This window comes from Sycon ciliatum, chromosome 12, assembly GCF_964019385.1.
Source record: "Sycon ciliatum chromosome 12, ocSycCili1.1, whole genome shotgun sequence".
Taxonomy (NCBI): Eukaryota; Metazoa; Porifera; class Calcarea; order Leucosolenida; family Sycettidae; genus Sycon; species Sycon ciliatum.
In genome coordinates this window covers 518,328-532,533 of record NC_088654.1, presented here as the reverse complement: position 1 = coordinate 532,533, position 14,206 = coordinate 518,328, and the positions used below count along the sequence as shown (strand labels likewise).

Below are 14,206 nucleotides of genomic sequence, written 5' to 3'. Positions count from 1 at the left end.
GGTAAAACAAAATTCAGCAGTGCTTATTATCCACTGTCAAATGGTCTCACGGAGCGATTCAGCCGAACCCTTCTTCGCCCACTTCGACAAATGGTGATAGAATCCCAGAATGAGTGGAATAGTATCACAGGAGTAACAAACAGTCGTCCATGTAACTACTGATGAAATGGGTGAAAATCTTTTAGTATTATGAAATTGACAACCTTCTTGTTGTGTGTATATAAATTTTGTTCGCCTTCCTCTCTAAAACGGCGACTGAACCACCGGCTAATTCAAGACCTGAATTATGTTTTAAGGTGCATAGGCCAGATCATCCGTGGTCGTGAGAATGCAGACTTTCTACAGAACTGCCTTACGTGCTGCGTTGCGCCCCGCTCCACCAAGAAGCGGGTGCAGAGAGTTTAAGCCAAGAAGCCATGGAGAATCGAACGCGCCTTTATCAAGGACGAACTGGAGAGGACCACCGCTGACTTGGAACACTTTCTCCTCGAGTACCGCCGTGTTCTTCACGAAGTCAATCGGAGCATCAGCGTGCTGGACCGCTTCAGGTTCACCAAGCTCCTCAAGATTACAACGCCGGATCAAAAGTAAGTTTGACGATGCACTCAGGAGGGACGTGCGCTGTAAGAAGGGCTCAAACGAATTAAAACACTCCCATCTACTCAACTTGGAGTGGTGATAATGCAGCAAAGTGATTACAATGACAAGATGAATGCTATTCTGGCCGATGCATCGAAGTTTCAACACCTGGGACCAACCGAAACGCATGACCGCACTTACCTTGATGAACGCGCCTTGCAGGCATACCTATTGCGATACAAGAAGGCTGGAAAATACTCAATATAGATTACGACCCGGATCCGACCCGTTCGCTCGTGCCGACCTGTCCTCTACGGCGTGCCGAAAGTACATAAGAAAGACTTGCCCGTTAGACCTACCCTGTCGATGATCAATGCTACCCAACACGAAATGGCCAAGTGGCTAGCCGAATTGCTAAAGCCAGTCCTGAACAAATATTCTGCCCGCACAACCAGGTATACCTTCGAGTTGTTGTTTCAAATCTTTATTCTCACGATAGCCAGTGGCCAATATGAGATAATAGTGTAAGAAAGGAGAAAGAGTGAGGAAGAATTGGGTGGGCAGGGCCTAGGGCACGGCTGTTCACGAGCAGGCACATGTAAATATGGCGTCGTTCGGTGCGATTTGTGTAACATTGTGCGAATAGTACAAATACGCAATGATTTTGCGTTTTGGGGAGAACTCATATCGATCCTCCCGTGGTTCCACGATTTGGGACGCGAAACCAAGAGAAAAGGTTTGAAAGCGCTTGAGCAAGATACTCGACTTTGCTGCAATTTGAGAGAGAAAGAGGGCCAAGTTAGCTGTCTTTCCGCTTCAAACTTGCTCGAACTAATCCTGGCAGTCTGGAGGTTGATCTCGCCAGTGATTGTCAGCCTCTGCTTGGCGTGCTCGCGTGTACAACATTCAAGTTAGACATTTCGTAATCGTTCAACGCACAATAGGGTAGATATCACAATTTCAAGCTCACTTGGCCGGCTGATGTCTTCTTTTACAATATCCCACATGCCGACTAAGCAATTTACAGCAGGAAGCAGCCTTCTACACTCAACAGCAACTAAAGGGTCACACCATTTGTCTTCCAAATCAAGAGAAAACCGCTTTCGGACTCGTCGCGCGTATTTAGAAGTTCACCCGCATATTCTAATGACACTTGGGAAAGACATCCAGAGTATAGTCGTCTACCTGGGAAACTATCGATCAAAGCTGGGAAAAAAATCGGGAAGGGCTTCTCGGAGCCGAGTTTGTCAGCGATGACACAAGGAGTATTCCAGAACGAAGCCAAAGTCGCACGACACAGAACAAATGTTTCTTGAAGAAAAGGCAGTCATGTGAGGTACGAGCGCAAAGCTTGAAACAAGACGCAGATGATCAGCGTGGTCGCCGGGCTGTCCGGGCTGACTAGTCTCCAAAATCCATGGGAAACCATGGCCTACTCGTGTTCTGACGATTTGAAAATTCAAATTTTCTTGCCATTGAAGCCCAATCGAGACTTTCGGCGGCCATATTGTTAAGTGGCGTGAAATCGTACAAAAAACAGCCGTGAGGGGTTAATGACTACTTAAGTGTACGGGCAGGGGTGGTCGCTACACGAGCATACAGAGTTGTGTACTTAAGTGTACGGGCAGGGGTGGTCGCCACGCGAGCATACAGAGTTGTGTACTTAAGTGTACGGGCAGGGGTGGTCGCCACACGAGCATACAGAGTTGTGTACTTAAGTGTACGGGCAGGGGTGGTGGCCACACGAGCATACAGAGTTGTGTACTTAAGTGTACGGGCAGGGGTGGTCGCCACACGAGCATACAGAGTTGTGTACTTAAGTGTACGGGCAGGGGTGGTCGCTACACGGGCATACAGAGTTGTGTACTTAAGTGTACGGGCAGGGGTGGTCGCCACACGAGCATACAGAGCTGTGTACTTAAGTGTACGGGCAGGGGTGGTCGCTACACAAGCATACAGAGTTGTGTACTTAAGTGTACGGGCAGGGCTGGTCACCACACGAGCATACAGAGTTGTGTACTTAAGTGTACGGGCAGGGGTGGTCGCCACACGAGCATACAGAGTTGTGTACTTAAGTGTACGGGCAGGGGTGGTCGCCACACGAGTATACAGAGTTGTGTACTTAAGTGTATGGGCAAGGGTGGTCGCTACACAAGCATACAGAGTTGTGTACTTAAGTGTACGGGCAGGGGTGGTCGCTACACGAGCAAACAGAGTTGTGTCCTTAAGTGTACGGGCAGGGGTGGTCGCGACACGAGCATACAGAGTTGTGTACTTAAGTGTACGGGCAGGGGTGGTCGCCACACGAGCATACAGTGTTGTGTACTTAAGTGTCAGGGCAGGGGTGGTCGCCACACGAGCATACAGATTTGCGTACTTAAGTGTACGGGCAGGGGTGGTCGCCACACGAGCATACATAGTTGTGTACTTAAGTGTACGGGCAGGGGTGGTCGCCACACGAGCATACATGGTTGTGTACTTAAGTGTACGGGCAGGGGTGGTCGCCACACGAGCATACAGAGTTGTGTACTTAAGTGTACGGGCAGGGGTGGTCGCTACACGAGCATACAGAGTTGTGTACTTAAGTGTACGGGCAGGGGTGGTCGCCACACGAGCACACAGAGTTGTGTACTTAAGAGAGCATGTCTGAGAATACCAAAGTATGTGTGCAAGTGGATCTCTCCGATTTCGCTCAAAATTTGCAGGTAGGTTCCCTTTGGGGTGTGGATCGATTATGCAAAGCCCTTGAAAAAGTTTCTGAAGGGAACCTTGAAATTTGCATACCCCTCAAAAATGGCCGAAATATCACATTATTTATGGGTCTAGAAACGAGTCACGCCACAGCGTATACGAACAAGCTATGAACAAAACTCCATCAAGCCAACATTGCCTCACCTTAGAAGAGTTCCTGGAGCAGTACCGCTTAGCCACGCCAGCATCCCAGAAGACGAGGTCCATCACCCCCTGACGCCACAAATGATCGTCTTGAAAATAGCCAATTTACAAGCGCTGGCAAAACAGCCAGCTACGTCCTCAATTGGCCAGAACTATACACCGGCAGATAGTAGAACACCTCTTCTAGCGCTGAGGACATGTCCCCCATCTTCCTTTTGGGGTTTTCTTGAAATAAACTTTTTTGAATTTTTCCACTCGACCATGCTGAAATACGGCCAAAGTCATACCTGCGCAGGAAAGCTCGCCACTCCGCGACGTCTCCTCAGCAATTTCTACTCCAACACTACTCCCAAGGCCGCAGAACAATGTGTAGTGTTGACTCTGACAAGGAAAAGCAGCGGTGATCACTTGTCACTCCAAACGACAAGCTTCTCCTTGCGCCACCAATAATTTTTTGTGCGACTGTTGCTGCAAAAGTGACTAAAGGCCTGAGCGCAGTTTTTGAATTTTATTGCAAGATGCACGGTGAAATCACGTGCCTTGTGACGCAAGAATGCCAAGTCGCGTGGCCCACGGCTCACGCGATTTCAGAGTCACCTTTGTCAAGTGCGCTTGTTACTCGCCTTGAACGCCCGTTGGTCTGGAAGTGATCACACTTGTGTTGTTACGGCGCTCAAGAACACGCTAACCGTGTTGTAGGCCTACGAACCGGGACTTTCCCTGACCATGTAGGTCGAAGACCAGTGAAATGATGATGAAATCACATTCTTTATGACGTAAGAAATCTCTCATGCAGTTCACGCGACAAGTGCGTGCAGCCAGTGCTGCTCGCGTGCCAGTCAACACAAAGGGACCGAGCTAGTCGCTTTTGTCGAGCATCGACATGAAAACAAGGGACTTTCACTGTTGGACTATGTTCGGGATTGCAGGAGGTAAGTGTGAAAGACGAATAACTCTCCATGCTGTACGGGGCATATTCCAACGGCTTTCTGCCATTGCAACACTCCTTGGACAGTTTGTGGGGGTTCTCAGCAGTTCAAGCAGGAAATGAAGCTCATCTTACCTCTGCCATCATGGTCTGTTCCAAGTAGCGTTCCAGGCACATTCGCGATCGATGGCCGCGTAACGTGATGCAGGAAGCGTCATCCTACGTCACAGAGCACGCGATCTCACCGTGCATCTTGCAATAAAATTCAAAAACTGCGCTCAGGCCTTCAGTCACTTTTGCATCAACAGTCGCACAAAAAATTATTGGTGGCGCAAGGAGAAGCTTGTCGTTTGGAGTGACAAGTGATCACCGCTGCTTTTCCTTGTCAGAGTCAACACTACACTTTGTTCTGCGGCCTTGGGAGTAGTGTTGGAGTAGAAATTGCTGAGGAGACGTCGCGGAGTAGCGAGCTTTCCTGCGCAGGTATGACTTTGGCCGTATTTCAGCATGGTCGAGTGGAAAAATTCAAAAAAGTTTATTTCAAGAAAACCCCAAAAGGAAGATGGGGGACATGTCCTCAGCGCTAGACGAGGTGTTCTACTATCTGCCGGTGTATAGTTCTGGCCAATTGAGGACGTAGCTGGCTGTTTTGCCAGCGCTTGTAAATTGGCTATTTTCAAGACGATCATTTGTGGCGTCAGGGGGTGATGGACCTCGTCTTCTGGGATGCTGGCGTGGCTAAGCGGTACTGCTCCAGGAACTCTTCTAAGGTGAGGCAATGTTTGCTGGATGGAGTTTTGTTCATAGCTTGTTCGTACACGCTGTGGCGTGACTCGTTTCTAGACCCATAAATAATGTGATATTTCGGCCATTTTTGAGGGGTATGCAAATTTCAAGGTTCCCTTCAGAAACCTTTTCAAGGGCTTTGCATAATCGATCCACACCCCAAAGGGAACCTACCTGCAAATTTTGAGCGAAATCGGAGAGATCCACTTGCACACATACTTTGGTATTCTCAGACATGCTCTCTTAAGTGTACGGGCAGGGGTGGTCGCTACACGAGCATACAGAGTTGTGTACTTAAGTGTACGGGCAGGGCTGGTCACCACACGAGCATACAGAGTTGTGTACTTAAGTGTACGGGCAGGGGTGGTCGCCACACGAGCATACAGAGTTGTGTACTTAAGTGTAAGGGCAGGGGTGGTCGCCACACGAGCATACAGAGTTGTGTACTTAAGTGTACGGGCAAGGGTGGTTGCTACACAAGCATACAGAGTTGTGTACTTAAGTGTACGGGCAGGGGTGGTCGCTACACGAGCAAACAGAGTTGTGTACTTAAGTGTACGGGCAGGGGTGGTCGCGACACGAGCATACAGAGTTGTGTACTTAAGAGAGCATGTCTGAGAATACCAAAGTATGTGTGCAAGTGGATCTCTCCGATTTCGCTCAAAATTTGCAGGTAGGTTCCCTTTGGGGTGTGGATCGACTGTGCAAAGCCCTTGGAAATGTTTCTGAAGGGAACCTTGAAATTTGCATACCCCTCAAAAATGGCCGAAATATCACATTATTTATGGGTCTAGAAACGAGTCACGCCACAGCGTATACGAACAAGCTATGAACAAAACTCCATCAAGCCAACATTGCCTCGCCTTAGAAGAGTTCCTGGAGCAGTACCGCTTAGCCACGCCAGCATCCCAGAAGACGAGGTCCATCACCCCCTGACGCCACAAATGATCGTCTTGAAAATAGCCAATTTACAAGCGCTGGCAAAACAGCCAGCTACGTCCTCAATTGGCCAGAACTATACACCGGCAGATAGTAGAACACCTCTTCTAGCGCTGAGGACATGTCCCCCATCTTCCTTTTGGGGTTTTCTTGAAATAAACATTTTTGAATTTTTCCACTCGACCATGCTGAAATACGGCCAAAGTCATACCTGCGCAGGAAAGCTCGCCCCGTCGCGACGTCTCCTCAGCAATTTCTACTCCAACACTACTCCCAAGGCCGCAGAACAAAGTGTAGTTTTGACTCTGACAAGGAAAAGCAGCGGTGATCACTTGTCACTCCAAACGACAAGTTTCTCCTTGCGCCACCAATAATTTTTTGTGCGACTGTTGATGCAAAAGTGACTGAAGGCCTGAGCGCAGTTTTTGAATTTTATTTCAAGATGCACGGTGAAATCACGTGCCTTGTGACGCAAGAATGCCAAGTCGCGTGGCCCATGGCCCACGGCTCACGAGATTTCAGAGTCACCTTTGTCAAGTGCGCTTGTTACTCGCCTTGAACGCCCGGTGGTCTGGAAGTGATCCCACTTGTGTTGTTACTGCGCTCAAGAACACGCTGGGAGTGTTGTAGGCCTACGAACCGGGACTTTCCCTGACCATTTAGGTCGAAGACCAGTGAAATGATGATGAAATCACATTCTTTATGACGTAAGAAATCTCTCATGCAGTTCACGCGACAAGTGCGTGCAGTCAGTGCTACTCGCGTGCCAGTCAACACAGGGATCGAGCTAGCCGCTTTTGTCGAGCATCGACATGAAAACAAGGGACTTTTCCTGTTGGACTATGTTCGGGATTGCAGGAGGTATGTGTGAAAGACGAATAACTCTCCATGCTGTACGGGGCATATTTCAACGGCTTGCTGCCATTGCAACACTCCTAGGACAGTTTGTTGGGGTACTCAGCAGTTCAAGCAGGAAATGAAGCTCATCTTACCTCTGCCATCATGGTCTGTTCCGAGTAGCGTTCCAGGCACTTTCACGATCGTTGGGCGCGTATCGTGACGCAGGAAGCGTCATCCTACGTCACAGAGCACGCGATCTCACCGTGCATCTTGCAATAAAATTCAAAAACTGCGCTCAGGCCTTCAGTCAATTTTGCATCAACAGTCGCACAAAAATTATTGGTGGCGCAAGGAGAAGCTTGTCGTTTGGAGTGACAAGTGATCACCGCTGCTTTTCCTTGTCAGAGTCAACACTATACTTTGTTCTGCGGCCTTGGGAGTAGTGTTGGAGTAGAAATTGCTGAGGAGACGTCGCGGAGGGGCGAGCTTTCCTGCGCAGGTATGACTTTGGCCGTATTTCAGCATGGTCGAGTGGAAAAATTCAAAAAAGTTTATTTCAAGAAAACCCCAAAAGGAAGATGGGAGACATGTCCTCAGCGCTAGAAGAGGTGTTCTACTATCTGCCGGTGTATAGTTCTGGCCAATTGAGGACGTAGCTGGCTGTTTTGCCAGCGCTTGTAAATTGGCTATTTTCAAGACGATCATTTGTGGCGTCAGGGGGTGATGGACCTCGTCTTCTGGGATGCTGGCGTGGCTAAGCGATACTGCTCCAGGAACTCTTCTAAAGTGAGGCAATGTTGGCTTGATGGAGTTTTGTTCATAGCTTGTTCGTATACGCTGTGGCGTGACTCGTTTCTAGACCCATAAATAATGTGATATTTCGGCCATTTTTGAGGGGTATGCAAATTTCAAGGTTCCCTTCAGAAACTTTTTCAAGGGCTTTGCACAGTCGATCCACACCCCAAAGGCAACCTACCTGCAAATTTTGAGCGAAATCGGAGAGATCCACTTGCACACATACTTTGGTATTCTCAGACATGCTCTCTTAAGTGTACGGGCAGGGGTGGTCGCCACACGAGCATACAGTGTTGTGTACTTAAGTGTCAGGGCAGGGGTGGTCGCCACACGAGCATACAGATTTGCGTACTTAAGTGTACGGGCAGGGGTGGTCGCCACACGAGCATACAGAGTTGTGTACTTAAGTGTACGGGCAGGGGTGGTCGCTACACGAGCATACAGAGTTGTGTACTTAAGTGTACGGGCAGGGGTGGTCGCTACACGAGCATACAGAGTTGTGTACTTAAGTGTACGGGCAGTGGTGGTCGCCACACGAGCATACAGAGTTGTGTACTTAAGTGTACGGGCAGGGGTGGTCGCCTCACGAGCATACAGAGTTGTGTACTTAAGTGTACGGGCAGGGGTGGTCGCTACACGAGCATACAGAGTTGTGCAACAGCAGGGATATCTCGGATTTGAAGGGAGTACGAGAAGGGATTTCGCGAAGCTGGGCGGGCAAGCAATTAAAGTAATGAAGGGCCTTGTACAGGGGAGAATGGAGACAGCGGTCAGTCCGCGGAGTTGGCAAGTGCCAAGTACGAGAGCGACGTAAATTATACAAACGTTGCTAGCAGTATGCAGCGAGAGTATATGTGGTGGGGCATAATTATGGCGCAGAGAATGCGCGAAGAGTATGTGTTTAACTTTAAAGCGTGAAAATAATGTTGGCCATTTGATGCGATGCAAAGGTGGGAGTGTTGGTGTTGTTGTTGTTTATTTAACTTCACCAAATGAACGCAGAGATGCCTTCGCACCTGCCCATAGGACAGGTTCCCACAGAATGATGAAGGGATGATATGCAAGGGAAAACATGAAATGATAATAATATAAGACGGAAAGGACCAAAAGAAGAAAAAGAAAAAATCATATGAAGACAATTTCATGGAGTCAGAAATAGAAAGGCAATAATTTCATGGAGTCAAAGAATAGAAAGAAAATTTCATGGAGTCAGGAATACGTGGTTTATTTTTTAGACATGCATGCACAAATGATTGACAGATGAGAAGGTTGGATATTATGGCAGATGATGAAGGTATAACGAGGATATTCACAAGGTAAGTATATCAATGGCAGAAAGAGCTTTTCGGAAGGGACCAGGGACACCTATCACTCTAAAATCAGAGGGGAGAGCGTTCCAGAGAATGCTTCCCCGAAACATCATGGTCGATCATCCCCCAGGCCCACGAAGAAAGGGAACTTGAAGCAAGTTCGACACTTGTCCCCGTGTGGTGCGCTGATCCTCCGGAACAGTCCCCGGGGCCGTTCGGGTGAATAATTGGTGAAGAAGGGGGCTACAGGAGGAGTTAATACATCGATGAACAAATACGACAATTTTGTGTGTATATGTATGTGGTAGACTAACAATGCGAGTTCGTGAATAATGTAAGGAAATTTGGTCAGCTGTGGGCAGAGAACTCTGGATCGCTGTTCCTGTGCTCTTTCGGTGTAGTCAGCCTCTTTACAAACGTGCCTCTCAAGGAAACAAAATATATCTGCATACAGTCGCTATACCATGATGATGAAATATCAGCCCCGCAAATACCCCAAGATCTTATCAAGAAGCTGCTTTCCAAAGCCACATCAGACGTGCAGTTCAGTTTTAATGATAATATGTACGCACAGAGGGACGGAGTCGCCATGGGTTCACCATTGGGCCCCGTGCTAGCCAATATCTTTGTTGGATATTTTGAGAACACAATTCCAGATAGGCATTGGCCCCAATTTTATAGGCGTTATGAGGATGACACATTCGCAGCACTTCACAACCGGAAACTGGCATTGGAATTCCCTGAGCGTTCAAATAATATTCAACCAGCTCTTCAGTTTACAATGGAGGAGGAGAATAATGGAGAATTGCCGTTTCTTGATGTATTGATTAAGCATTCTTCCACAGAATTGCTCACCACTGTATATAGAAAGCCGACGTTCACAGGTCTTTACACTCGCTGGAACTCGTTTTGTGACACTAAAAACAAAATTAATTTGATGAGATCATTTTAACCTTCAGAGGTGAAAACATCTGATCACCATCACAATTATCAGCTGAAATTGCTAAGCTAGAGGATATTCTGTGTTCTAATGGCTACCCACCCAAAGTACTCAAGCGAGTCATGACAAGCGTTCTTGAACCTAGCCCAGATATAGCTTCTGCACAACTTGAATCTGGAACGCGCATCATCACAAAATTGCCGTGGAAAGGTGAAAATTGAAATGCCTTGTTTATCAAGAAGCTCCTGCTGGTATGGAGATAGCACATCCTAATTGACGGAAAGACGTTCCGGAGCAACTGGATAATCGTTGTGCTCCTCAAGAAGTTCGTGTGGATATTCCAGATCACACGGAACAATATACCCTGATGAGGAATCATAGACGAGCCCCATCAAGCGATGCAGCCTGCTCCACCAGCTTGAAGTCATTTTCACTTGATGCAGCTCGCTGCTTGCCGGTGCATCTTTTTGGGTTAAAAGCAGCCTCCCTTATGCATTCAGTCCGGCGTCTTTCCCACGATGTGTTGTTCTGGTTGACTAGTTCAGCAACCTGAGCCTCTGTCATTTTCACTGACGCGCCAAGTTCCGTCTGACTCATCCTCTGGAACGACGGGATTTCCAGACCACCAAACCGGGTGGGCAGTCTCAGCATGCGTAAGTCCTCCTCGGTGAAGGCACCACGACCCGTCAGTGCTGGGAGAAACTTGAAAGCGATGATATTGTCTAAGCGCTTGACGCACTCATCCGGGAGGGGCACAGTGCGGAAAAGGTACGCCCACCTACACCGTAAGCCATAGGTTAGTGCTGCATAGGCAGCATGTGGTTCCGTCTTGGCAAACCAAGACAGCTTCCGCAACTCGCGCGACCAACCATCCACCCTCTTCCTCACCCAGACCAGCCACCGCCTCAGGCTCACCAACAAATGACCCGTCGTCCTGTGGTCTGCCGGAGTGTGATATTGTTAGGTACAAGTACATTATGTCATTTCTCTTAGCATGTTTCTTTTCTGTCATACTACTGAGAGTGTATTATTATTATTATTATTATTTTGCTTGTTCGCGTTGGCATCAACCTGCATAAAGCAGGTATATAGCCTTCGCTTAAGCTGCCATAAAAAAGAAAGCTCATCCTAAGCGAGAGGGCTAGAGGGAAATATAACGATAACGAGATACAGAATACAAAGAAATCCAATGAGTTCAACGTACAATTCAAAACAAGAAAGAAAGGGAAGAAAAACAGAGCCGAATCTACCGATTGATCCATCAATCGACAAAGGGGACTAATCCGTTAGGGCCCTTACACACTACGTACATGTAAAACGCAACTAACTTGAGCATACGTTGCGTATGCGCCAGCCTGATCAAGTGCAGTTGCACACTGACAGGTGATCTGCTTTTTACGTACATGACTGTACTGATGTAGTGCAGTTCGGATGAAATGTTCTGCTCTCAGAACGAGTGCTGTGTGTGCTTCTTCGATTTCGTTCTGCATCTTGTGTTGGAGCCATGCCCATGGAGCTCAGGTTGACTCCGGCAAGGAGAAAGCGGCGACGTAAAATTGTTGCCGCCATGATATTGCAGGACCTGCAGAAGCTAGTGAAGTCGTCTGATGGCGGTCCTGTTCTTGATATTTTCTAGATGACTGATAACAGTTGCTCAAATTTCATGGTCACGACGATGCTCAGCATGCTGTTGCGGAATGGTACCGTCAAATACAGAATTGGTCGCAACTTGTGGACAGCTCACCCTGAGAACGAGTTTGGAACGCCTTGTTTTTTGATATATCGCCCACAGCTCCATGAGCTTCGCCTCCATTTCTTCTGTGCACTGGATTTTCGGCATCGTGTCGCGCTCAGCAATCAAACAAGATCGAGTCTACTACGGCTTGAACAACACGAGTTCAGGTACGAGAATTTCAGAAGCAGGCGAAAAGTCCAATGGACAGCTGAAATTGAAACACGGAAATCCACACAGCACCAAACAGCAAAAACACCAACAAGAAGTTGAAGTCCGAAAGCGCGGGAAGGCATAAAAGCTAAAAAGCTAAAAAGCAGCCTTCTACACCCGTCCGAGATCTGAGTAAAACGTTTACGCAACTTTTTAGATTTCGTGCCATATGACGTCAGTCGACATGGCAACTTTTACAGGAACGCAACAAAAAAGCGGTTTTCTACGTAGTGTGTAAGGGCCCTAAGTGTTGCAAAGTAGAAGCTGATTATAGTTGCAGATCTCCAGGCCAGGGCCAGCATATTGCCGATTCTGGATAGGTCTCCGCAGCATTTGATGTGGTAATTATCATAATGTTTGATAAAATTGTTAGAGTATCTAGTATCTAGAGTATCTAGAGTATCTAGTATCTAGGCATTTGACACTATATCAAGGGTCAGGCTGATCGATATACTGTCAACAGTCATTGATCATGATGAGCTGCACATCATCCAGTGCCTTCTGACAGACACCACAATAAAAGTAAAGCTGAATAACATTCTCAGCCAACCATTAGTCACACACAATGGAACCCCACAAGGTGATTCTCTATCGCCAGTCCTGTTTACTGTCTACCTCGAGGCTGCATTGAGGTTGATTCGAGAGCGACTCTCACCGCGACCAGCATTGGATATTCAGCTTCAATTGCCCAATGAAACAGCGTATGCGGATGACGTAGACTTCATCAGCACCAGCCTACAATATTTGCATGACAATCAACCCATACTATCATCCTCGTTAGCGGAATACAATCTAAAAATGAATGAAGCCAAAACCGAATATACTACAATTAAAAGAGAAAAGGACAGAGTAGACGAGCGATGGCGGAACACGGTCAAACTAGGATCGATGCTTGGAGTGGAGGAAGATATCAGTCGGAGAAAACGTCTAGCAACATGCGCCTTACATCAGCTGTGGGTGATATGGCTAAGAGGTAACCATGCCCGTGAACCCCTTCGGATTAGGTTATACGGCAGCTTTATTCTCCCAATACTTCTTTATAACTGCGGCACATGGAGCCTGACAGAGACTCAAGAAAAGAAACTTGACTCGTTCCACCGCCAGCAGTTACGAGCAGTCATAGGGGTCAAATATCCCCGTATAATACGCAATGAAGCACTGTACAAGCGCACTGGCTCCAAGCCACTCAGAGTGTATGGCATACTTATTCTATGACAGTGCTCGCTTCATTGAATTTTGCTGTGTTTGAGTATGGTTTCAATTTACTTATCACATTCTTGCTTTCATGCAATTGTTTTTAGATCCTTGACTTGTGTTCTACTCCTCCTATTACGGTTTACCGCCTGGTTTGTTAGCGGCCATCACTGAACCCAAATATTCGCAAATATTTTTAGTCCCCTTTTCTCCTCTCCTTTTGTAGACGCCTGGACAATAATCAACTTGCAAGCCTTCCTACAAACGTATTTGCCAACCTACCAAAGCTTGGGCAACTGTAAGTTAACCGTCATTCCGGGTTGTTGGGTCCAAAGGGTCCCCAGGGTATGATTTTTGAAATATTTTTACTTTGCCTCATCACATCTCCTGGAAATTTCTTGTATTCCTCAACAACACAGTACCCTAGATAAGTACTCAATCTGCAGACAGACCTGTTTCGTCTTTTGTGGACTCATGAGCGCAGCACAGAGGAAATAAGGCCAAACATGATGACAATGAAAAATTCCAAAACCCTATTTTAATTAAACCAGGCCAAACGTACCCTGTCATAGTGCTTAAACTGACAAGTCAGTGAGCTCTGCATAACACAAACGCCAAAAGCGCTACCCCACACAAGAGTGCTCAACTGCTAGAAGAGCAGGAGCGAAATCCTCAAACAATCAGTCTGTGAATGTGCGAGTGGATGCAGTTTTTGGCGCTCCGGAATCATTCCATCCTGTGTGTATGTGTACCTGTTAGAAATGTCTCGAGTATGTTCCATACAGCTGAGTGGCAACCTTCCCTCGAAGGACCATGCCTTTTTTTATTAGACTGTTGCTTTCCTCTGGTGTCAAACCAGACGAGAGAGCCTGGAAGCTCAGGGCCCTACGCTATGCTTTTTTTGCCTTGATGACCTAGACAAAAAAAGCATAGGGATGTTATAAATTCTTTAAAAAATTCCTTTTTTTAAAGACATAACCTGGGATTCGAACCCGCACTATCGCGCCCTGCATGCATCCCCCGGTCTTTAAAAAATTCCTTTTTTTTAAGACATA

The 14,206-nt window shown here is 47.3% G+C and overlaps 1 protein-coding gene across 1 annotated transcript in view; it reads left to right on the top strand.

The window, feature by feature from the left end:
• The window catches only part of LOC135828787 (leucine-rich repeat-containing protein 15-like), a 220,229-nt gene that overhangs the window by 166,427 nt on the left and 39,596 nt on the right, over positions 1–14,206 (top strand). The window contains exon 14 of the mRNA XM_065341220.1: positions 13,378–13,449. Coding sequence (XP_065197292.1) covers positions 13,378–13,449 — 72 coding nt within the window. The remainder of the gene's footprint in view (positions 1–13,377; positions 13,450–14,206) is intronic.